Raw genomic sequence first — 24,057 nt, 5'->3', positions numbered from 1 at the left:
GGTAAACTCTGAGGTTGACAGCTATTAAAGTCGTTTCTTCATATCATGACTCTTGACTCTTTTTTTTTTTTTTTTTGGAAATGGAGTCTGGCTCTGTCACCCAGTCTGGAGTGCAGTGGCACAATCTCAGCCCACTGCAACCTCTGCCTCCTGGGTTCAAGTGATTCTCCTGCTTCAGCCTCCCAAGTAGCTGGGATTATAGGTGCCCACCACCACGATTGGCTAATTAAGACTGTCTCAAAAAAAAAAAAGACCGGGCGCGATGGCTCACGCCTGTAATCCCAGCACTTTGGGAGGCCAATGCGGGCGGATCACCTGAGGTCGGGAGTTCGAGACCAGCCTGACCAACATGTAGAAACCCCGTCTCTACTAAAAATACAAAATTAGCCAGGTGTGGTGGCACATGCCTGTAATCCCAGCTACTCAGGAGGCTGAGGCAGGAGAATTGTTTGAACCTGGGAGGCAGAGGTAGTGGTGAGCTGAGATTGCGCCATTGCACTCCAGCCTGGGCAACGAGAGAGAAACTCTGTCTCAAAAAAAAAAAAAAAAAAAAAAAAAAAAAAAAAGTAGACCTTATTTTATTGGTTACAAGCAAGTCATGAGGCCAGCTCAGATTCAAGGGGAGGAAAATTAGATTCTATCTCCTGATGGTGGATTAGTGTAGTTACATAGTATGAGAACACAAGGAAGGGGAAATACCATTGCAGCCATCTTTGGAAAATACAGATTGCTACAGCCTCCTTGAGAATAAAGCCATCCCAGGGGAAGCAATTGAGATATGGAAAAAGAAAAGTTCTAATGATGTTGTCTGAGTACCTAGATCCAACTTTTACCAAGATTTCCATCATCAGAACCATCAGATTCTTTTTCTGCTTAAACCATTTTGAGCTGGGCATGGTGAATCACGCCTGTAATCCCAGCATTTTGGGAGGCCAAGGCAGGCGGATCACCTGAGGTCGGGAGTTCGAGACCAGCCTGGCCAACGTGGCGAAACTGAGTCTCTACTAAAAATACAAAAATTAGCCAGGCGTGGTGGCACGCACCTGTAATCCCAGCTACTTGGGAGGCTGAGGCAGGAAACTCACTTGAACCCTGGAGGTGGAGGTTGCAATGAGCCAAGATCATGCCACTGCACTCCAGCCTGGGCAACAGAGTGAGACTCTGTCTCAAAAAAAAATTTTGAGTTGTGCTTTATTACTTGCAACTGAAAGAGCTTTTACTCTTAGTGTATCAGTTATCTATTGCAGCATAACAAACCACTCCAAAGCTCTGTGGCTTAAAACAATGATTTACTATTTCTCATGATTCTGTGGGGTGGCTGTACAGAATCACAGTCCAGACCATTCCTCTGTTGGTCTCATCTGGACTTTCTCAGGCAACTGCATGGGTGGAAAGTTCAAGATGGCCTCATTCACCTGTCTGGCCATTGGCTCAGGGTCTCAGTTCTTATCTGTGTGGTCTCTCACCCTCCAGTAGGATAGACTGACTTCCTTAGATGGTAGACAATGTTCCAAGAGAGTGATGGTGGAAACTGTAAGGTCTCTTGAGGCCTAAACTCCAGAACTTATGCAACATCACTTCTGTTCTATTCCTTTATTCAAAGCAAGCCACAAAGTCAGTCCAGGTCAAAGGAATGAATAAATAGGCTCCACCTCATAATAGGAGAGTTGCAAAGAATGTGTGGCCATATTTAATCCACCACAATGTGGTAGATAGCTGGATTATGTTAGATGGGAACATCTTTGGAATTAGTATATATACAGGAAGCAGGGTGTGTATGCCAGGCAGGTGGGACAGACTGTTCTAGGCATGTGCCCACTGAGGAGCCTACAGTTGGGGTGTGACTTCCATGGTGGGTCCTCTGAGCTGAGGACCCTATGACAAGGTGTACATTAGACCTCTGGTTCACAGGGGCAACTTGGAGCTGAAGACCTACCATAGCTGAGTGACTTCATGCCTCTTAGCCTCGGTTCATCCTCTGTAAAATGGGCATGCTGATCCCTGCCTCACAGATTGACTGTGAGACTGAAGATGAGATGGTCACCACTAATGTGCCTTGTAAATGACAGAGTGTCATCTACATGTGACTGTGTATTATTATCTGAGATGTGAGGAAGAAATACTCAAGATGGGCCTGGGTAGTCACAGAGGGCAGGAAGGAGGACACCAAGACAGGGATTTGAAGAAGGACATTCACAATGGTGAGGGAGAAGGGCCGTATTTCAAGATGGGAAGCTGGAGAATAAAATTATAAAGGCACAGAGGTAGAACAGTGACAGATGGTACCCAGGAGAGGGAGGAGAGCAACTTGGTCAGAGGGTGAGCTCCCTCTACCACCCTGGACTCTGGGTTTCTGGGTTCCCAGGCAGTAGGGCAGCAGCCACTGATGGTCACTCAGAACTACAGCCAAGGCTTCCATTCTTCAAGGTTTATCAGCTGCTTAACCCCCCGCAGGCCTCCAAGGCCTCCTCCAGCCACAGGGGGTGATGACAGGAGGTGGCAGGCAGGTGGTCAGAGAGTCAGAGATAGAGCCCCCTCCTCCGGAGCCACCAGGATCAGGTCAGACCCCTCCCAGTGTTCCCAAACTCCTTTCCCCACTGCAGAGTGTGGACCCCTGGCTATAGGCTTGGGTTACAGGTGGCCTAGCTGAGCTGGGCTCCAAGTCCCTTCATCCCCTGGGCAGGGATGGGGATGATTGATGGGTTTCCAGCATGTTCCAGGCAGAAGCTTGGAGCGGCTGCAGAGTAGCCTGGCTTGCAGAAGCTCCAGATGGCCACTCGTGGCTGAGGCTGACCCACCCAGGCCAGGCCTTGGACAGTCTAGACCTACGGCCACCTCCGAAGCCCTCTCTATTCTGGGGTCCTGGCTGAGGACAGCAATAGCTTCTCCCCCAAAGGAGTCCTGGGAAGAGAGAGTCAGGGCAGGCTCAGATTTCCCCAGTCTAGCCCTGTGCAGCTCACACAGCTCATTCCTACTTGGAGACAGGAAAGGACTCTGATGGGAGTATGGGAGGAGGCAAGATATGAGACAGGTGGACAGAAATGGCACGGTGGAATTGGAACCCAGCCCTCAGCCCTGTACTTACCATATTAACATGCACTGGCCACTTGGGGCTAGGTAAGTGAGGGCCTCAGTGTGAGTGCTGGGCTGAATGAGGAGACCCAGGCAGGAATCCTGGCCTAAAACACTCCACTTTGCTCAATCCTCACCCATAGGGTACCCTGCCTCCCACTACAGAAAGAGATGGAGGTGACTGGGAGGCTGGGGAGGCCTCTTTCACCCACCCTGGGATTCCACAGAATGAAGGACTTGGAGAGCAGCTGATTACCCTGACCTTGACCTCTGGTTTACCTCCCACTACTTTCCTTTCCTGTGTATCTCTCTTGCTGTCCTTATCCAGCCTTGGTGGTCACATCTGCTTCTCTGGCCTTCCTCCTGACCTTGACTCCACACTAGCTCCTCTGACTTCTGCCAGACACCTAGGAGCAGTCGTTCCCTCCACTCTCTCCTCCCAGCTCTGTTTGCTGTCAGTACAAATGGTCCCCAATTTAGGATGATTCAAGTTACAATTTTCCGACTTTATGATGGTGCAAATGTGACACAAATTCAGTAGAAACTGTACTTTCCTGTACAACCATTGAGTTTTTCACTTTCAGTACAGTATTCAATGTATCACATGAGATATTCAATACTTTATGGTAAAATAGGCTTTTTGTTAGATGATTTTGTCCAACTGTAGGCTAATGTAGGCTAGTGTAAGTGTTCTGAACATATTTAAGGTAGGCTAGGCTAAGTTCTGATGTTCAGTAGGTTAGGTGCATTAAGCATATTTTTTTTACTTACGATATTTTCAACTTACAGTGGGTTTATTGGGACATTACTATAAGTCAAAGAGGATCTGTATATCTCAAACTTTGCAATCTCAGAGCTGGCAGGGGCCTGCAAACTCACTCAGTCCAACTCCTGTTGCACATCTGAGGCCCAAGGTTACTTGGGTTCTTGCTAGTTCATTGTCGCATATCAGAATCAGAAACAGCCAGGACTAGGCTTCTGAATTCCAAATTTCTATTTTTCTCCTGTCCTTTGATCTGGGGATTGTGGCTCAGCCTTTGTCTGTCTGTCTGTCTATTCCTTAGGCCATCAGATTTCACATGGGGTTCACTCAGTTCAGACGTCTGCAGTCAAAGCCATAGCTGAAACTGAGTCATGGCTTGGCTCTGACAAGTTGGACCAGACTGGGGCCAACTACAGGGCTTATGAACCAAGGGCTGGTGGCCAGGAGGGAGACGGGGCTCCAGGAGATAAAGCAAATCAGATCTATGCCCCAGGTCTACTTGGGAACCATTGCTGCTCAATGTCCTTTCTCCACCCCCACTCTCTTCCTCAGCAGATTTTTTTTTTTTTTTTTAGACCAAGTCTCACTCTGTTACCCAGGCTGGAGTGCAGTGGCATGATCTTGACTCACTGCAACCTCTGCCTCCTAGGTTCAAGCCACTCTCCTGCCTCAGTCTCCCAAGTAGCTGGGATTACAGGCATACTCCACCATGCCTGGCTAGTTTTTCTATTTTTAGTAGAGATGGGTTTCACTATGTTGGCCAGGCCGGTCTTGAACTCCTGACCTCAAGTGATCCACCTGCCCTTGTCTCCCACAGTGTTGGGATTACAGGCGTGAGCCACTGCACCCAGTCTCCCCGTATATCTTGTCAAAGGCAATGCTCAGCGAAAACAGCTCTAATGCACACATACACACACACACACGGAAAGACACATACACACAGGAGAAGGCATAAACACACACACACGGAGCTCTCTGGCATGCGGGTATGCACTGTTGTACTATGGGATCATTTCCACGTGAGGCTCTTTCCTCCGAGTGCAAGGATACATCTCTTTTCTTGTGCTTTCCCAGTGCCCAGTCTAGAGCCTGGGAATAAGAGCTCGGTAAAGGTATGTGGAGAGAGTGAGCTGACCTGGCGTGGATGGCCACAGGACCAGGCCTACATCTCCAGTTGCCGGCATGAGGCAGGAAGCCCAGCCCAGGCTAGATGAGCCTGCTACATGGGGCAGGACCTGGGAAGCTCCCACTGTGGGCCTTAGTACACTCGCTCTTCATCTTCTTCCTTCAACTGGGGCTCTATCACTGTGACCAGTCAATCTCAAGATGTGATCCATGAACCAACAGCATCAATATCATCTGGGAACTTGTTAGAAATGCAAAGTCTCAGGCCCCACTGAATCAGAAACTCTGGGTGTGGGGTTCAGAGATCTGCATTAACCGCCCTCCAGGTGATTCTAACACATGCTAAAATTAGAGAACCAGTGTGTGTGCAAACAGATAACCTCATGCTGGGGCCAGGGGCTGGGAGTAGGGGTGTGAAGCCCCAAAGCACATGCAGCTGCATACGCCCCCTATGGGTAAGACTGGCTGTTCACATGCTGGTGGATGCGTATACCTGAAGGCAGACACGTACTCACACGCATGCACATATATGAGCATCAGGGTCTCAGAAGAGTCCACATACTGGAGCTCTGGGGTCTCAGTGGGCACCAGCAGGCACTCAGATGGAAGTCGGAGGGGGGAGAAAGGAAGAACTGTTCTCACCAGCTGACAACCTATGCCCCACAATTCTTTTGTCCCTCATCCCTTCTGAGGTTCCCTGAGTGTTCCCTCAGAAGCCAGAGAAGCTGAGTAGTTGCCCAACTCAGACCAGACACACCCAGCTGAGAGGCCAAGGTGGCCTGTGTGCCTAAGAGCGGAGTATGTGCTAAGACCAGCAAAGTCTTTTCTCTGTGTGGGCGAGCCAGGGCCAGGGGGATGTGGGGCATCAGCAAGCTAGGCTTAGGCAAGAGCACACCATCCCCTGGGCCATGAAATGCTGCCCAGATATAGAATTCCCCGTGGCCCCTTCCCAGGGCTGTTGCTAGTGCCCAGCCAACCTCCTGACCCCTCTCTCTGCTCTGGACTGTGATGCCCCAGGCCGCTGCCCACCTGGCCCATCACCAGGTCCTGCGGTGTCTCCTCCTTAGGATCTGGACATCAAATCCTGGCCTCTGTGAGCCGCAAGGGGACATGGGGAGGGGAGAGGGAGGCTCATGCTCAGATCTGGTTTCGCTGCTGCTTCCCCTGGCTGGCTGCCACAGGCTGAGACACCAGCTGTGCTATATAAAGCCGGCACTGGACTGCTGGAGAGGCGAAGGCTTGGACCCCCAGCTGAGGAGTCCTGCTCAAGACACGGTGAGCTCCACTCCTATTCCCCTCACCCCATCCCTGCACCCCACTGCTGGACTCAACTGCTCCTGCCCTCCCCTGACTACCCCATTCCCTTCTCCCCACCTCCCCCCACATTTTGCTGCCTGATCCTTCATCTCCCACAGAGAAGACTCCCTTTCTGCTTTGGGAATCTGCTTTCCCCCATTGGCCCAAAGTCCTCTCCCTCCCCCACCTGAGGACAGGAACCCCCAGATGGTCCCACTTAGGGTTTCCATACCTCTGGGTGCCCTGCTTTGTTCCCTGCGGTCAGCCAGTCTGCTCTGTCCAAGTGTTCTGAGGAGCGTGGGATGGCGAGCCTAACCATCAGGGCATATGCTGAGGAAACAGCGGGGATGCTGAGAAACCTCTGTGGGCTGCCAGATGGGAAATGGTTTTTCCACAAGGTGTCTCAGGCCACCTCAGCCTCCAGACATCCCTGGAGCTGGCTCAGTCTCAGGCTGAATGCGGTGCAGGCCAGCAGACTGCTCAGCTCCCTGCTTGGAGCCCAGAGTGATACACACAATGTGGAGGCCTTTGGGACGTCCTGGTGACTCTGCTCCCTCATCCGAGAAACAGGTAGTGGTGGGGCTAGTGTTTTTAGAGCTAGAAGGTCTGCAGCATGGGACTGGTTTGTTCTTTCCCTGGAATATCCAAGTGTTTTCAGATATGTGTATTTTTTAGAGAGGAGGACTCTTCCCTTTCCTACCACACCCTGGACTTACGATGTTGAAGGGAACCACTTTTGAATCCCCAGAAACGAGTCAGATTCTGGGTTGGCCAGAGCTCTGGGGAGACATAAAAATGTTCTGCTCAGCTGTGGCCTGGGCCACGCACACCACATGGTTCCTTGCCCTTGTCCCAGGCCTGCTTTCCTCTCCTGACCCTTGCAGTTCCTCACCCACGCTCAGCTGTTACTGGGGAGCCCTGGCCTCTCACAACGCATCCCCTCTGCTTTCCGTCAGCTGGCTCCTGGCTGTGTAACTCCCAGTCAGGCCCCAAACAAAAAGGCCAGAAATGTGTTCCAGCTGCAGCCCGTGCACATCTGGGAATGTGTTCATGGAGGTGGTATGTCCGAGGCATCTGCACCCTCCAGCCAGCCTGCCTTATGAGAGGCCACTGGAGTCGGAGCCAAGTCTTCATGGCCTTAATATGTACCCGCCCGTGCGAGAGTGTGACCTCCATCAAAGGATGGCAAAACAAATGCCCCTCAGGCCTGGGTCTTAGAAGTGACTAATGAGTCACCAAGAGGCTGCTGGGGGTGAGCCCTGGACTCTCCTCATTGGCAAGGAACCTCTTCGCCCCGGCTCGTCCTTGTGCCCCATCTCCATGTGGGGCCCTGGAGCCTACCCCCAGGGATGGAATCTAGTCTGCCTCATTTGAACTCAGATTCTGAGCCTCTGCACCTCCCAAGCTACCTGGTTTCACAACTAACTCAGGCAGATGTCACTCTCGTATCATTCTGTCCACCTTTCCCTCCTTGACAGGTCAAGAAATATTTCTGCTTGAGCCATAAGCGGTGATTCAGAAATATGAAACCTGACAAGCTTTGTTTCTTTACAGGTCACTGGATCTGAGAAACTTCCCAGGGGACCGCATTCCAGAGTCAGTGACTCTGTGAAGCACCCTCACCTACCTCTTGCCACGTTCCCACGGGCTTGGGGGAAAGATGGTGGGGACCAAGGCCTGGGTGTTCTCCTTCCTGGTCCTGGAAGTCACATCTGTGTTGGGTATAGGCTAAGTATCCGCTGGCTCCCAAATCTTCCACTTGCCACAGTGAGGTCGTGTCTGGTCTGGGACTGAACTATGCATCTGCCTTAAGACACAGCAAGGCCTTAAGACCTGGGGCCACTTTATGGATTTATTCATAATTTATACCCTGTTTGTTTTTCTCCAAAACTTGAGATTGTTCCCATTATTAAAACTCACAAAACAGAACTTTTATATGAGAAGAGGGATGAGCAGTCATTCAGAGGGAGGAAAAAAAGATGAGAGGGTTATTTTTAGCCCCCGAGTACTAAATTGAGCTCCGAGCTTCCTGGCAGCCAAAGTAATAGGGAATCACAGGGCATCAGTGAGATCTCAGAAGCAGGTTTGGGGTTTGGTCTGTTTTTAGTTTTATGAAAATTCTTTTGGCCCAAAGCTCAATTTCATTTAGACCCTGCAGCCGAATTTCACAGACACACCAGAACCCCTTCTGGTCTCCTTGCCCTCTGACTGCATCCTCTGGTGATACTGAGCTCTGGAAGGAACTGGTAGAAAGAATTTGTCTGGTGGAACAGAAGACTTCCCAAGGCATCTAAGCGTCAGCCCTCCCCTGCACAGTCTCTCCCACCTCCTCCCCTTCCTCTCCTGATTTCTAAGCACATACTCAGGTAAAGCAAAAAAAAAAAAAAAAAAAAAAAAAAAAAAAAAAAAAAAAAAAGCTCAAAACCCTCCTTTAAAGTTGTATGCCTTGCAGGATTTGTGGCTACAAATACAGGAACAAAGGCTGTCTCAGTCTGGAGCCAACCCCTGTGTGTGCCTGCCTCCTGCCTTGCTCTTTCCACCCTGACAGCTGCTGCTTGTGAAGATGATTAACATTCAACCATCTGAGGGGAAATCAGATTAGGTTGATTAAAAGAGCTCCTATCACCCCAATTAAGCAGCATAGAGAATTCTGATTTGGCTCCTGGAGTAAGCGTTAATTGCCTGTCAAAGCTTCTGCAGCCCTCTGCTCTGCATTCTCCTTCCCATTCTGGAGACTCCAACCCAGCCTCAGGTAGGGTACAACTGGAACTGCTTGTGGCCCGAGGACCCTGTACCCATCCTCAGGCAGTCCCTGCCAGCCTCGTATGGAAAATTGAGGACCACTGCCCCAATTAGGCCATAGGAGTCTTTTATGGGAGAGTGGAACCCCAAGGGAAAGTAAATGGCCATCTATTGTGGCGTTGAGCTAAAAGAAGTTGCTAGCACTTATTCAGAATGCATTATGTGCTAGGTGTTCTAAGTGGATTTTATGAATGAGCTTATTTAATCCCCACAATCCTCTAAGGCAGGAACTATTATTATCCTTATTTTATGATGAGAGAACATGGGGTCAGGTGGGTTAAGTAACTTGCCCAAAGTCACACAGTTAGAAACTGGCAGAGTCTCAGGAGCCCACACTGTCAATCTGCATATACTTCAGAGGCTTTTATGTTCTATCTTATGGAATCCTCATGCCAACTGAATCACTCTGCAAGGTGGGAATTAATATCTCCATTTTACACATGAGGAAAACAAAGCTCCATTTTGCCAAGAAGGTTAGGTGCAGACACCAAAGCAAGAGTCCCTGGCCACTGGCTGCTCAGGAGCATCTGATAATCCATTTCTAGAACAAGAGTGAAAAGGGAGCTACCATTCATTGAGTGTGCACTACAAGCCAGGTCTCTTTACATTCATTATCACCTGAATAATGCACCAGGACCCTAGGATGCAGCAATTATTAGTTCATTCCTATTTTATTGGGAAACAGGCTCAGAGGAGTAAAGCTTTTCTGAGATTGCACAGCAATAAGTAGCAGAGTGGGGTTTGAACCCATGCCTGGTGCTCATGCTCCATCCACCACCTCACACTGTTTCCCTGCATCTTGAGGAATGCTGTAACTTCCAGTCCTGGCCTCTCACTTGGCTTCTCCTCCTGGCCCTCAGGGAGACAGACAATGCTCACCCAGTCAGTAAGAAGAGTCCAGCCGGAGAAGAGGAACCCCAGCATCTTTGCCAAGCCTGCCGACACCCTGGAGAGTGAGTTGTGGCTGAAGCAGGGAGGGGCTGGAGGGGCAGTCTTTAACGAGCTTCCTAAGTGGACCTCTGAAGCCAGGGCATGATGTCAGGGTTCCATGGAAACCCACTTTTACAAGCATTTGGCCTCCATCTCTGTCCAGCCAAGGAACTTAGTATATAAGACAGCTCAGAATCAGGAATCTGCCTGATACCTTTCAGGAATGCTGTGGAGCTTGCTGGGGCCAGAGCACAGGCTGGTGGGAAGGGAGTGGGGAGATGAGTATGGAGAGATGGCTGGAGACAGCTCACCAGCACCCTGAATGCCTAGTTAGAGGATCTTAAAGCTGGAGGTGATGTGGCCCGAGCCACATGAAGAAAGCTCACCCTGACTGCAGGGTCAGGGATGGGTGTGAATGGCATTGAGGAGGAGCCTTGATGTAGAAAGTGACTGACATGGTTCAGCCAGGCTGATGAGAGCTTGAATGGAGGCCTCAGCAGTGGCAGGTGTAAGAGGGGATTGGAGAGGTACTGGACAGACAAATGTGACAGGGCCTGAGGCCAGCTGGGGGTGGGTGAGAGGGAAGGGGGTGGGTGAGAGGGAAAGAACTGGAGCGCACCAGGATCACAGCTCCTCCGCAATTTGGCTGTGTCTCTCAGGCCCTGGTGAGTGGACAACGTGGTTCAACATCGACTACCCAGGCGGGAAGGGCGACTATGAGCGGCTGGATGCCATTCGCTTCTACTATGGGGACCGTGTATGTGCCCGTCCCCTGCGGCTAGAGGCTCGGACCACTGATTGGACACCTGCGGGCAGCACTGGCCAGGTGGTCCATGGTAGTCCCCGTGAGGGTTTCTGGTGCCTCAACAGGGAGCAGCGGCCTGGCCAGAACTGCTCTAATTACACCGTACGCTTCCTCTGCCCACCAGGTAAGCCAGAACGCCCCCATCCCCACCCGCTACTTTCCACTAGCCTCTACTCAGGGAGAGGGAGAACCTGCCTCTGGCCACCAGAACTCTCAGCATCACACACATGTATATGCTTGGACTCTCTAATAATAACCAAGTAGTGTCATTAGTGCCAGAACTTTCCAATAGTGTTTAGTGTTTATGGGTACTCTCTATTCAACCTAGTTTGTTGTGTTTGAGTGGTACCATGGTGAAGACCACAGGCTCTGAAGTGGGGCTGCTTGGGTTTGAATTCTGAGCCTGCAATATGACGTGTCCCCTAGACAAATTTTCTGAAATTCTCTTAGTCTCAGGTTTCTCATACGTGACTCCTGGGTAATAGTAAGTCTTCATAGGGGTTTTTAATGAGGATTAAATGATATGAATGCAGAAGCTTAACCCAGGTAAATGCTCACTGAGTGTTAGTTTCTATTCTTGTTCCTATGTGCCAGATACTGTGCTAGTTATCCACATTATTCAACCTTTGCAACTGACTTTTGAGAGATCTCCATCTTGACAAGTTACACGAGGTTCAGAGAAGCTAGGTAACTTCTCACAATTCCATAGCTGATAAGGCAGAGCTGGGGTTTGAACCATGTCCGTGTTTGCAGAGTCTATGCATTTATATCCCCTCCCACCAGGGATAATACAGATGTTAGGGGGAGCAGGCCTGCTCCCTTCTTGGATGGGGATCTTCTCCCTTAGGGTTCCACAAGATCCCCCAGGCCCAGATGCCAGTGGTGGTCATCTGGGGTGGGAGCTCAGGCTGGGTGGTCATCTGGGGTGGGAGCTCAGGCTGGGTGGTCATCTGGGGTGGGAGCTCAGGCTGGGTGGTCATCTGGGGTGGGAGCTCAGGCTGGGTGGTCATCTGGGGTGGGAGCTCAGGCTGATCTGAGCAAGGTGTGAAGGCCCCATTCTTGTACACAGGCCTCAGGCCAGAGGTGAGGAAGGTGGGCAGAAAGGGGCTTCTTGTCCAAGTCATTGCATGTTCTAGGCCCCGACTTCCCAGGGGACCCTGACTTCCCAGGGAGTCCTTCCATGGGAGCATGTGGCTGTTTCCACACTGGTGAAGAAGAAAGATGGTGCTATCCCTGCACATCTTAGGACAGCATGTCAAAGTCCCAGTGCTTGGCCAACAAGCACCGCTCAGGGCCACCCCTAGCCCATATGGTGCCTCTGTGCAAATTAGAGACCTCACTTAACCAAGAATTTTGACTTCCATCTGTCGGAAAAATCATTGCAGTAAATATAAATATCAGTGACATCTACAACATAAATGGAAACCTTGTCTTTACCAGAGAAGAAACAGCCTCAGGGTCAGATTTCCTGACAGAGTCCCCTCGAGGGAAATCAGACCGTCTGCTGATCTCACTTTGCAGGATCCCTGCGCCGAGACACGGAGCGCATCTGGAGTCCATGGTCTCCCTGGAGCAAGTGCTCAGCTGCCTGTGGTCAGACTGGGGTCCAGACTCGCACACGCACTTGCTTGGCAGAGATTGTGTTGCTGTGCAGTGAGGCCACTGAAGAGGGTCAGCACTGCATGGGCCAGGACTGTACAGGTACCACCCTCCCTCCTGTCATTGGGCAGGGTGTGGTGGGTGAGGCTGAAGAATGAGGAGGGAGCTAGAGGGTCAGTTTGAGACGGATGGATTCCTTTATTTACTTACTTACCATGTATTAACTGAGCATCTATTATGTGCCCTAATGAGAGATATACAGGATAATATAGGAACACAGGGCAGGGTCAATTATCATAGCCTGGGGGAATCCAGGAGAGCTTCCTAGAGGAGCTGTTTTGGGCTAAGTTTTTGTTGTTGTTGTTGTTATTGTTGTTGTTGTTGTTCTGAAACAGAGTCTTGCTCCATTGCCCAGGCTGGAGTGCAATGGCGCAATCTTGGCTTACTCCAGCCTCCGCCTCCTGGGTTTAAGCAATTCTGCTATCTCAGCCTCCCTAGTAGTTGGGATTACAGGTGCGTGTCACCATGCCCAGCTAATTTTTGTATTTTTTGTACAGATGAGGTTTCACCATGTTGGCCAGGCTGGTCTCAAACTCCTGACCTCAGGTGATCCACCCACCTTGGCCTCCCAAAGTCCTGGGATTACAGGTGTGAGCCACCACGCCTGGCCTTGGGCTAAGTTGTAAAGGATGAGTAGGAGTTAGTCACGCAGGCTGATAAGGGAGGGTAGCAAAGGCCAAGGAGGAGAGGAAGTGATCTGTGATGTGGCTGAAGGAATGCCAGAATCCATAGACTCCCCGCTGATATGGCCCCTTGTCCCACAGCCTGTGACCTGACCTGCCCGATGGGCCAGGTAAATGCTGACTGTGATGCCTGCATGTGCCAGGACTTCATCCTTCATGGGGCTGTCTCCCTTCCCGGAGGTGCCCCAGCCTCAGGGGCCACCGTCTACCTGCTGACCAAGACGCCGAAGCTGCTGACCCAGACAGACAGTGATGGGAGATTCCGAATCCCTGGCTTGTGCCCTGATGGCAAAAGCATCCTGAAGATCACAAAGGTCAAGTTTGCCCCCATTGTACTCACAATGCCCAAGACTAGCCTGAAGGCAGCCACCATCAAGGCAGAGTTTGTGAGGGCAGGTAACTAAATTCTCTGGGGTGGGGCTGGTGAGAAGGTCCAGATTTTCAAATAAAGGGATTATAGTGCTAAAAGCTGGCTTCCCAGCTAACTCGGAGTAAAACTCCGAATCCTTACCATGGCCGGCATGGCCCTATATTATCTGGCCCTCCATTTCTTCTCTGCTGTCCTCTCCTGTTACTCGCTCCACACCAAATCACTCTACTCCAACTGCAATGGGCTCCTATCTGTTCCTCAAACACACAGGCACATTCCTGCCTCAGGGCCTTTGTGCTTGCTGCATGTATTCTGTTTAGAATGTTCTTCCCATAGATATTGGCATGGCTTGCTCCCTAAAATGTATGAGGTCTTCCCTGGCCACCTTATCTAACAGTCAATACAATATAGTGTGCGGTTTGCAGGTCACAGAGAGAAAGGCTTGGGAAGTTCAGAAATGGTGCAGGATGGCCAGAAAATTCTGCCAGGGGCAGCAGAACGTGAATATTGCACTATTTAAAACAGTCAGTTCTGTCCCAACGGTAATGCCTAGGAATCTTGGCTGACACAAGTTCCCCTTGTTTCACCACTGAACCACCCAGATGCTGCTTGACAGGTCATGGGAGAGGTCCCAGGATGGGGGGTGTGGAAGGATAGACTCCACTCTGAACCAATTCCCTTAGGACCAATGGAGATGGGCTGGGGGCAGGGGTGAAGCCTTGCAATTTTCACACCATCAAAGACCCTGAGGGAGCAAGGCTCTGTAGAACCTGTCACACACACACACAAACCCAAAATGCTATTTCTCATCTTCTGTCCCAGAGACTCCATACATGGTGATGAACCCTGAGACAAAAGCACGGAGAGCTGGGCAGAGCGTGTCCCTCTGCTGTAAGGCCACAGGGAAGCCCAGTCCGGATAAGTATTTTTGGTGCGTATTCTGCTAGCTACCCTGCCCAATTCTCCTCCTGGAAACCAGAGCTTCTTGCATTGGGTCTGGACTTATTAATAAGAACAATAACCAACAGAATAAAGTTACAAGTAAGGCAGTGGTACAGAGCCCGGATGTTGGGACTTACAAATGGGAGCCATGGGGTTGGAAGCCAGACAACCAGCGAGCTCTCTCATTGTACCCTCAAAGCTGGGGGAACCCTTTGGCCGGGCACAGTGACTCACGCCTGTAATCCCAGCACTTCGGGAGGCTGTGGCAGGTGGATTGCTTGAGCCCAGGAGCTCGAGACCAGCCTGGACAACATAGTAAAGCCCTGTCTCTATAAAAGATGTAAAAAATTAGCCAGGTGTGCAGGCTTGTGTTTCTAGTACCAGCTACTCGGGAGGATGAGATAGGAGGATCGCTTGAGTCCAGGAGGCAGAGGTTGCAGTGAGCTGTGATCACGCCACTGCACTCCGGCCTGAGTGACAGTGTGTGACCTTGTCTCAAAAAAAAAAAAAAAAAGCTGTGGTCCCCTAGAGCATCTCTGGTCTTGGGGTCCAGACTTGTCTATCATCAGGACACAGAACAAAGTTCCTAGGTCCTGCTTTTCCTAATAAAAGCAAACAAGGGGCCAGGCACGGTGGCTCATGCCTGTAATTCCAGCACTTTGGGAGGCCGAGGAGGTTGGGTCACTTGAGGTCAGGAGTTCGAGACCAGCCTGGCCAACATGGTGAAACCCCATATCTACTAAAAATACAAAAATTAGCTGGGAGTGGTGGCACATGCCTGTGATCCCAGCTACTCGGGAGGCTAAGGCAGGAGAATCGCTTGAACCTGGGAGGCGGAGGTTGCAGTGAGTCAAGAGCATGCCGCTGTACTCTAGCCTAGGCGACAGAGCAAGACTCCATCTCAAAAAAAAAAAAAAAAAATGCAAACAAGGGCAGAATCCCTTATGGCTGTGAGTCCTTTATCCTTCACAAACATTTTATAGCCACTCTCTTCTTTGACCCATCCAACAATCCTGTGAAGTCAGCTAGAAGTCATTGCTGACATTTTATAGACCAGAAAGCTGAAGCACAGATTGGTGAGATGGGGCGGGGGAGGTTGTCCAAGCATCCCCAGCCAGGTACGTGGTAGGGCTGGGACTTAGAACCAAGCTCCTTGTTTCCCAGGCAAATTAGTGCTCTTGGATGAGCCAAGTCAAAGGTGATATTGACATTTGTGGGAACCCATTCATCATCTGTCTCCTTGGCTGCCTGCTCCCGGCACTTTTCTAGGAATACGTGCCCTCCCACTGCCCATTCAGGTTCCACCTCTCCATCCCTTGCAGGTATCATAATGACACATTGCTGGATCCTTCCCTCTACAAGCATGAGAGCAAGCTGGTGCTGAGGAAACTGCAGCAGCACCAGGCTGGGGAGTACTTTTGCAAGGCCCAGAGTGATGCCGGGGCTGTGAAGTCCAAGGTTGCCCAGCTGATAGTCATAGGTAAGCCTGTCTGGGTCCCTGGGGCCCCTGGGTCTGCAACAGGGCTGGCTGAGCACCCCAGTGTGCATAACTACACAGTAAAAGCTAAGGCTTTTCTTTTTTCTTTTCTTTTCTTTCTTTCTTTTTTTTTTTTTTTTTTTTTTTTTTTTTTGAGATGGAGTCTCACTCTGTCACCCAGGCTGGAGTGCAGTGGCACCATCTCAGCTCACTGCAACCTCTGCCTCCCAGGTTCAAGTGATTCTCCTGCCTCAGCCTCCTGAATAGCTGGGATTACAGGCGTGCACCACCATGTCTGGCTAATTTTTATATTTTTAGTAGAGATGGTGTTTTGCCATGTTGGCCAGGCTGGTCTTGAACTCCTGACCTCCAGTGATCCACCCCTTTCGTCCTCCCAAAGTGCTGGGATTACATGCATGAACCACCGTGCCTGGCCAAGCTCAGGCTTTTCTGCACTGTGCACAGTGCCAGGACCTCTAGGACATAACGATGGTACAGATCTGAATCCTACCACCTTGGAGCCATCATTTGAGGAGGAGTGAAGGCATGTAAATAAGAGATAAACAAGATAGAAAAATGCAGCTAAGGCCGGGTGTGGCGGCTCACACCTGTAATCCCAGCACTTTGGGAGGCCAAGGTGGATGGATCACCTGAGGTTTGGAGTTCGAGACCAGCCTGGACAACATGATGAAACCCTGTGTCTACTAAAAATACAAAAATTAGCCAGGCATGGTGGCGTGCACCTGTAATCCCAGCTACTCAGGAGGCTGAGGTAGTAGAATCGCTTGAACCCAGGAGGCAGAGGTTGCGGTGAGCCGAGTTCACGCCACTGCACTCCAGCCTGGGAAACAGAGCAAGACTGTCTCAAAAAAAAGAAGAAGAAAAGAAAAGTGCAGCTAAAATAGGAGATAAGGGGCTGTGGACTCTAACAGATAGTAGATACCCCAGGTGGGAGTGACCATGGATGGCTACTTGAGGGAGCAGCTTCCCAGCTGGGGCTTAAATAATGGTTCTCAGCTTTGGCTACCCATTGGTATGACCTGATTGGGTTTTAAAAAATACTGATGCTTCAGTCTTACCTCCAGAGAGTCTGACTTAATTGGTCTGAGATGTGGCCTGGGCATGCATAGTTTAAAACCTCCCCATGTGATTCCAATTTGCAACCAAGGTTAGAACCCCTGGTCTTAAAGAATGGGCAGGGATTGTGTGTGTGGAGGTGAGGGTGTTCCAGATTGAGGGGCCAGCATGGGTAAAGATATAGAAGTGGGAACTGAGGGGGCTTTATAAGAAAGGGTGATCTAGAGCTGGCTTCAAGAAGAGAACTGGATGGGGAGAGATTAGAGGCCAAAGACCAATCAGGGGCCTGTCTTTGGAAAATGAGTAGGAAGGAAGATAGCTTGGTAATTGGCCTAAACAAAACAAAACGCAGAGAAGGATAGAATGTATTGGAAGGATCCTGGACTACTTCAGACTCTTAAAAAGTTGAGCAACAGACCTCAGGGCAGACAAGACACAGAGTACCCTGGACGTTGGCAAAGATATGGAGCCCTCAGCAGTGGTCCCAACCCATCACACCAAGGCTCCCTGTTTGCTACAGTAATTTTTAATACTACTTTATTATTCTGAAGTTACATTTATAGATAACTACCTATAATTTCCAAATGTATATGTGCATGGTCCTAACTATAAAACAAAGGATACATTTTTAAAATTTTAATACAAAATAGTGTGTATTCCCATATCTAAATGTTTTGGCACATTGACATGAGAAGACAAACCAAGAAGTTAACCACTTGCACTTAAATCCGGGGTCACCATAAACATGACCACTACAAATGCTGATGGATACAGAGGTATCATTCTGGCATTGTAGAAACGTGATTTTCCTGAGATGAGGAACAATTCTTGGTATTGTTCTGAGCTAAACAAAGTATAATCTTAGCTCAATTTATATGGTAGTTGCATTCTTGAAAAATTCAGTATATGGTTAAAGACATGTAAAAGATACTAGGCTCTGATCTTTTAATTTTTTTTAGACAAGGTCTTGCTCTGTCCCCCAGGCTGGAGGGTAGTGGCACACTCATGGCTAACTGCATCATTGACCTTCCAGGCTCAAGCAATCCTCCCACCTCAGCCTCCCAAGTAGCTGGGACTACAGGCATGTGCCACCACGCCCAGCTGATTTTTGTATTTTTTGTAGAGACAGGGTTTCATCATGTTGCCCTGGCTGGTCTCGAATTCCTAGGCTCAAGCAACCCACCCACCTTGGCCTCCCAAATTGTTGGGATAACAGGTGTGAGCCACTGCATCCGGCCAAAGCTCTGATCACTTTAAACAGGTTTTCTACCTACATGAAGGTCTGATGGGATATGTGAAGGTTGTTCAGAACACAGAGATTCTTTATGCAGAGCAGTGCCAGGCATTGCAGGACATAGAACATCAATGGCCTCTACCCACAATATGCCAGTAGCATCCCCAATTTTGGTGATAACCCAAAACACCTTCATAAATTTTTGAGACCCCTCCATTGAGACAAACTGCCACTATAGTGGTCTCATCAACCAACTCTGTTTCCCGGTATATAAAATGGGATCAGTAATAGCTGTTCCATCTCCCTCAGAGAGTTCTGTGAGAATGACAGTCATGGATATACAAGTCCTTTGAAAACCATAGAATACTGTAAAGAGGTGAGGTTGAGGTACTCTTTGTGTAGGATGTAAACTTACATCTTAATTTCCACACCATTTCCCTGCACAGCACCTGATGAGACTCCTTGCAACCCAGTTCCTGAGAGCTATCTTGTCCGGCTGCCTCATGATTGCTTTCAGAATGCCACCAACTCCTTCTACTATGACGTGGGACACTGCCCTGTCAAGACCTGTGCAGGGCAGCAGGATAATGGGATCAGGTGCCGTGATGCTGTGCAGAACTGCTGTGGCATCTCCAAGACAGAGGAGAGGGAGATCCAGTGCAGTGGCTACACGCTACCCACCAAGGTGGCCAAGGAGTGCAGCTGCCAGCGGTGTACGGAAACTCGGAGCATCGTGCAGGGCCGTGTCAGTGCTGCTGACAATGGGGAGCCCATGCGCTTTGGCCATGTGTACATGGGGAACAGCCGTGTAAGCATGACTGGCTACAAGGGCACTTTCACCCTCCATGTCCCCCAGGAAACTGAGAGGCTGGTGCTCACATTTGTGGACAGGCTACAGAAGTTCGTCAACACCACCAAAGTGCTACCTTTCAACAAGAAGGGGAGTGCCGTGTTCCATGAAATCAAGATGCTTCGTCGGAAAGAGCCCATCACTTTGGAAGCCATGGAGACCAACATCATCCCCCTGGGGGAAGTGGTTGGTGAAGACCCCATGGCTGAACTGGAAATTCCATCCAGGAGTTTCTACAGGCAGAATGGGGAGCCCTACACAGGAAAAGTGAAGGCCAGTGTGACCTTCCTGGATCCCCGGAATATTTCCACAGCCACAGCTGCCCAGAGTGACCTGAACTTCATCAATGACGAAGGAGACACTTTCCCCCTTCGGACGTATGGCATGTTCTCTGTGGACTTCAGAGATGAGGTCACCTCAGAGCCACTTAATGCTGGCAAAGTGAAGGTCCACCTCGACTCGACCCAGGTCAAGATGCCAGAGCACATATCCACAGTGAAACTCTGGTCACTCAATCCAGACACAGGGCTGTGGGAGGAGGAAGCTGATTTCAAATTTGAAAATCAAAAGAGGAACAAAAGAGAAGACAGAACCTTCCTGGTGGGCAACATGGAGATTCGTGAGAGGAGGCTCTTTAACCTGGATGTTCCTGAAAGCAGGCGGTGCTTTGTTAAGGTGAGGGCCTACCGGAGTGAGAGGTTCTTGCCTAGTGAGCAGATCCAGGGGGTTGTGATCTCCGTGATTAACCTGGAGCCTAGAACTGGCTTCTTGTCCAACCCTAGGGCCTGGGGCCGCTTTGACAGTGTCATCACAGGCCCCAATGGGGCCTGTGTGCCTGCCTTCTGTGATGACCAGTCCCCTGATGCCTACTCTGCCTATGTCTTGGCAAGCCTGGCTGGGGAGGAACTGCAAGCAGTGGAGTCTTCTCCTAAATTCAACCCAAATGCAATTGGCGTCCCTCAGCCCTATCTCAACAAGCTCAACTACCGTCGGACGGACCATGAGGATCCACGGGTTAAAAAGACAGCTTTCCAGATTAGCATGGCCAAGCCAAGGCCCAACTCAGCTGAGGAGAGCAATGGGCCCATCTATGCCTTTGAGAACCTCCGGGCATGTGAAGAGGCACCGCCCAGTGCAGCCCACTTCCGGTTCTACCAGATTGAGGGGGATCGATATGACTACAACACAGTCCCCTTCAACGAATATGACCCTATGAGCTGGACTGAAGACTATCTGGCATGGTGGCCAAAGCCGATGGAATTCAGGGCCTGCTATATCAAGGTGAAGATTGTGGGGCCACTGGAAGTGAATGTGCGATCCCGCAACATGGGGGGCACTCATCGGCGGACAGTGGGGAAGCTGTATGGAATCCGAGATGTGAGGAGCACTCGGGACAGGGACCAGCCCAATGTCTCAGCTGCCTGTCTGGAGTTCAAGTGCAGTGGGATGCTCTATGATCAGGACCGTGTGGACCGCACCCTGGTGAAGGTCATCCCCCAGGGCAGCTGCCGTCGAGCCAGTGTGAACCCCATGCTGCATGAGTACCTGGTCAACCACTTGCCACTTGCAGTCAACAACAACACCAGTGAGTACACCATGCTGGCACCCTTGGACCCACTGGGCCACAACTATGGTATCTACACTGTCACTGACCAGGACCCTCGCACGGCCAAGGAGATTGCGCTCGGCCGGTGCTTTGATGGCACATCCGATGGCTCCTCCAGAATCATGAAGAGCAATGTGGGAGTAGCCCTCACCTTCAACTGTGTAGAGAGGCAAGTAGGCCGCCAGAGTGCTTTCCAGTACCTCCAAAGCACCCCAGCCCAGTCCCCTGCTGCAGGCACTGTCCAAGGAAGAGTGCCCTCAAGGAGGCAGCAGCGAGCGAGCGGGGTGGCCAGCGCCAGCGTGGAGTGGTGGCCTCTCTGAGATTTCCTAGAGTTGCTCAACAGCCCCTGATCAACTAAGTTTTGTGGTACTTCACCCTCTTCTCCCCTCATTTCATGTGACAGCCATTGTGAGACTGACGCACAAACTGTCACTTGGTTAATTTAAGCACATCTGTTTTCGTGCAATTTGCTTGTTTGTTTCTTCATGCCTTTACTTACTTTGTCCCATGATACTGATTGGCACGTGGTCCCCAAAATGGCACAATAAAGCCCCTTTGTGAAACTGTTCTTTAAATGAAACACAAGAAATTGGCCACTGGTAAAACTCTGCAGCTTCAACTGTACTTCATTTAATGCCATTAATGCAAATATACTTCCTCTTTTTGCATGGTTTTGCCTACCTCTGCAATAGTGATAATCTGATGCTGAAGATCAAATAACCAATATAAAGCATATTTCTTGGCCTTGCTCCATAGGACGTAAGCAAGCCTTGATCATAGTTCATACATATAAATGGTGGTGAAATAAAGAAATAAAATACAATACTTTTACTTGAAATGTAAATAACTTATTTATTTCTTTGGTAAATTTGGAATTCTAGTGCACATTCAAAGTTAAGCTATTAACTATAGGGTAATCATAGCTCCTCTACCAAGTCTGGAAAGAACATCTCCTGGTATCCACAATTACACCAGGTTGCTAATTGTATTTGTACGTTTCCCTTTGCATTTGCTTTTGTTCTTGCTAGAAACCCAGTGTAGCCCAGGACAGATGTCAATAAATGCATATTCTGTATTTTGATTCTGAGGCCACTGTCCTGTCTTTTAACTATTAAAGTGAGCCAGCTGCTCAGAGGAGTACAGGGGACTCTGGAAAGCAGTCACAGGTGGTGTAAGTCCTGGCCCCCTAAGATACAGGGCAGGGCAACATAGGCACACACTCCAGCAGTCAAGTTTGTTCTCATGGATCACATTTTCCGTTTGCAGAAAAGAGCAGATTCCTGGAGTTGTGAGCATGTTCTGGGCTCCTGAGCAAGACTAAAAACATGTCTCGATTTTTTTCTTTCCTTCTTTCCAATACTTTAGAGCTTATACAATGGCTTGGCCCAGGGTCTGACAAGCTGGCCAAGTGGTCCTTTGGCTTCCCCCACAGCCTGTTGCCTTCTCCAGCTGGGCTGGCCGGCCTCACTCAGAAATGATGGGCTTTTACTTTTTTCTTTATGCTCTTCTAAAGATGTTCAGCTTTTCCAGACACCAGATCTCTGTTGTGTGTTACAGACCCTGTCCCTGGAGCAAAACAACTGGCCCAAACGGGCAGAGTTTTGGTTTTGGAAAAGGTACTTGGTTTAAAATAGTAAATCAGAGGCCCGTAGGTGGTGCCAGAGCAATCTTAGCGGCATTACAGTCAGGGTAGTGGGGTGTGGGGTTGGATAGGATGCACTCACTGCCCCTATCCCAACCCCTCCAGAATCTGTCAGGCAAGAGGCCAAAGGGTTTGGGAGAAGAGAGGACACTGTTTACAATCAGGACAAAAAGCTTTCCCTGATGCCCTGACCAGCCTAGTGCAGCTCCTTTACCCATCTCTGGCCTGGGCTGGATTTGTACTCTAGGATCACCATCTGCCCGGCTCCTGGGAATTTGGTTTGTAATCAATTAGAAATTTCTCTAGCTGAGCACATCACAATAACCACAGAAAAAGCAAGCATCTGCAGGAGTGAGGACTAGTGACCTTGTGATTGCAACTTGACCCGCTTCCAGACTCCACATCTGTCTCACTGCTCCCAGGAAGCAGCTCTCACTGACTGCTTGGGGAGGCTTGACTGCCCCTGTTGTCAGTCTACAGCTATCTGCAGCACCATCGCCCCATCCACTTCAGGAGCCAGAGTGCCTGCTGCTTCAACCTGACCACCAGTTCCCTTCAAACTCACGGGTGGAGGGTGCTGGGGAAGGTGGGCTGACTGGTTCCCCACTCTAGGGCACTTTCCTTGCTGTTCTCAGTTGAGGGCCTGAATAAATGGACTCCAGCACACAGCATCTGATGCCTGACTTTTTCCTTCACTCGCCAAACATTGAGTGCCAAACCATGTATGCAAGTAGACAAGCTTTTATGAGATAGTACAAAATATACTACATATTGTGGCATCAGACCTTGAGGAAGTCGTGGTCAGAGAAGGCTTCTTAGAAAAGGTGACATCTAATTTGAGGTCTGAATGATAGCTAGGAGGTGGCCTGCTAATGGTGTGGCTGTCAGGAACAAGAGGCACAAGCAGAAACAGATGTGCAAAACCAGGGACTGCAGGCTGGGTGGGGCTTGCAGGCAGATACCTCTCTTTCAGACAAGGAAACACTTTTTTTTTTTTTTTTTTTGAGACGCAGTTTCACTCTTTCGCCTAGGCTGGAGGGCAGTGGTGCGATCTTGGCTCGCTGCAACCTCTGCCCCCGGGGTTCAAGCGATTCTCCTGCCTCAGCCTCCCGAGTAGCTGGGATTACAGGTGCGCACCTCCATGCCCAGCTAATTTTTGTATTTTTAGTAGAGACGGGGTTTCACCATGTTGGCCAGGCTGGTCTTGAACCCCTGACCTCAGGTGATCCACCCACCTCAGCCTCCCAAAGTGCTGGGATTACAGGTGTGAACCGCTGCCCAGCCTAGCCAGCATTCTTGAGTTGAACTCATGATACTTAATTCCTAAGAGTCTTGCCTCCAAAATCAAACGTGCTCCTTGCCAGCTGCGTAACTTTCCCCTGGACTTCAATTTACTCACCTATAAATGAAGGATTTCTAAAGCCCTTTTCATGATTTTCAGTGAGGCTAATAGCACCATTCCCAGGATGCTTTCAGTTCATCAAACCACTGCTGATTCATCGGTTGTTCCCCTGTGGAGACTGCACACTGGATGGACAAAATGCGCATCTCAGGAAAGCCCTAGCGTTTCAGTCTCAGCCTACTGATCACCCAGTTACTGAGTGCGAATTCTATGAAGGTGGGTACCATATGGCATGGAGGAGGGGAACAAGCAGGTAGATGGGCAGATCAGGTTGTTTCTGCTTACAAACAAGGGATTTTTCAAACAATGTTCTCTCAAGTTC

General features: G+C 49.9%; 1 protein-coding gene across 1 annotated transcript; it reads left to right on the top strand.

Moving 5' to 3' along the window:
* The first annotated feature begins 6,189 nt into the window (after positions 1 to 6,189).
* CILP (cartilage intermediate layer protein) lies at positions 6,190 to 23,001 on the top strand. The gene is made up of 9 exons (XM_024232554.2): positions 6,190 to 6,235; positions 7,811 to 7,977; positions 9,919 to 10,011; positions 10,648 to 10,917; positions 12,315 to 12,494; positions 13,217 to 13,531; positions 14,328 to 14,436; positions 15,770 to 15,927; positions 18,682 to 23,001. Exons 2-9 carry the CDS (start codon positions 7,917 to 7,919, stop codon positions 21,009 to 21,011), a joined length of 3,516 nt encoding a protein of 1,171 aa, XP_024088322.2. The 5' UTR covers positions 6,190 to 6,235; positions 7,811 to 7,916; the 3' UTR covers positions 21,012 to 23,001.
* Positions 23,002 to 24,057: the final 1,056 nt, after the last annotated feature.

The sequence above is a fragment of the Pongo abelii genome, chromosome 16 (genome assembly GCF_028885655.2).
Source record: "Pongo abelii isolate AG06213 chromosome 16, NHGRI_mPonAbe1-v2.0_pri, whole genome shotgun sequence".
NCBI classification, from domain to species: domain Eukaryota; kingdom Metazoa; phylum Chordata; class Mammalia; order Primates; family Hominidae; genus Pongo; species Pongo abelii.
The sequence above is the reverse complement of the archived record's forward strand: the minus strand, read 5'-3'. Positions and strand labels throughout refer to the sequence as shown.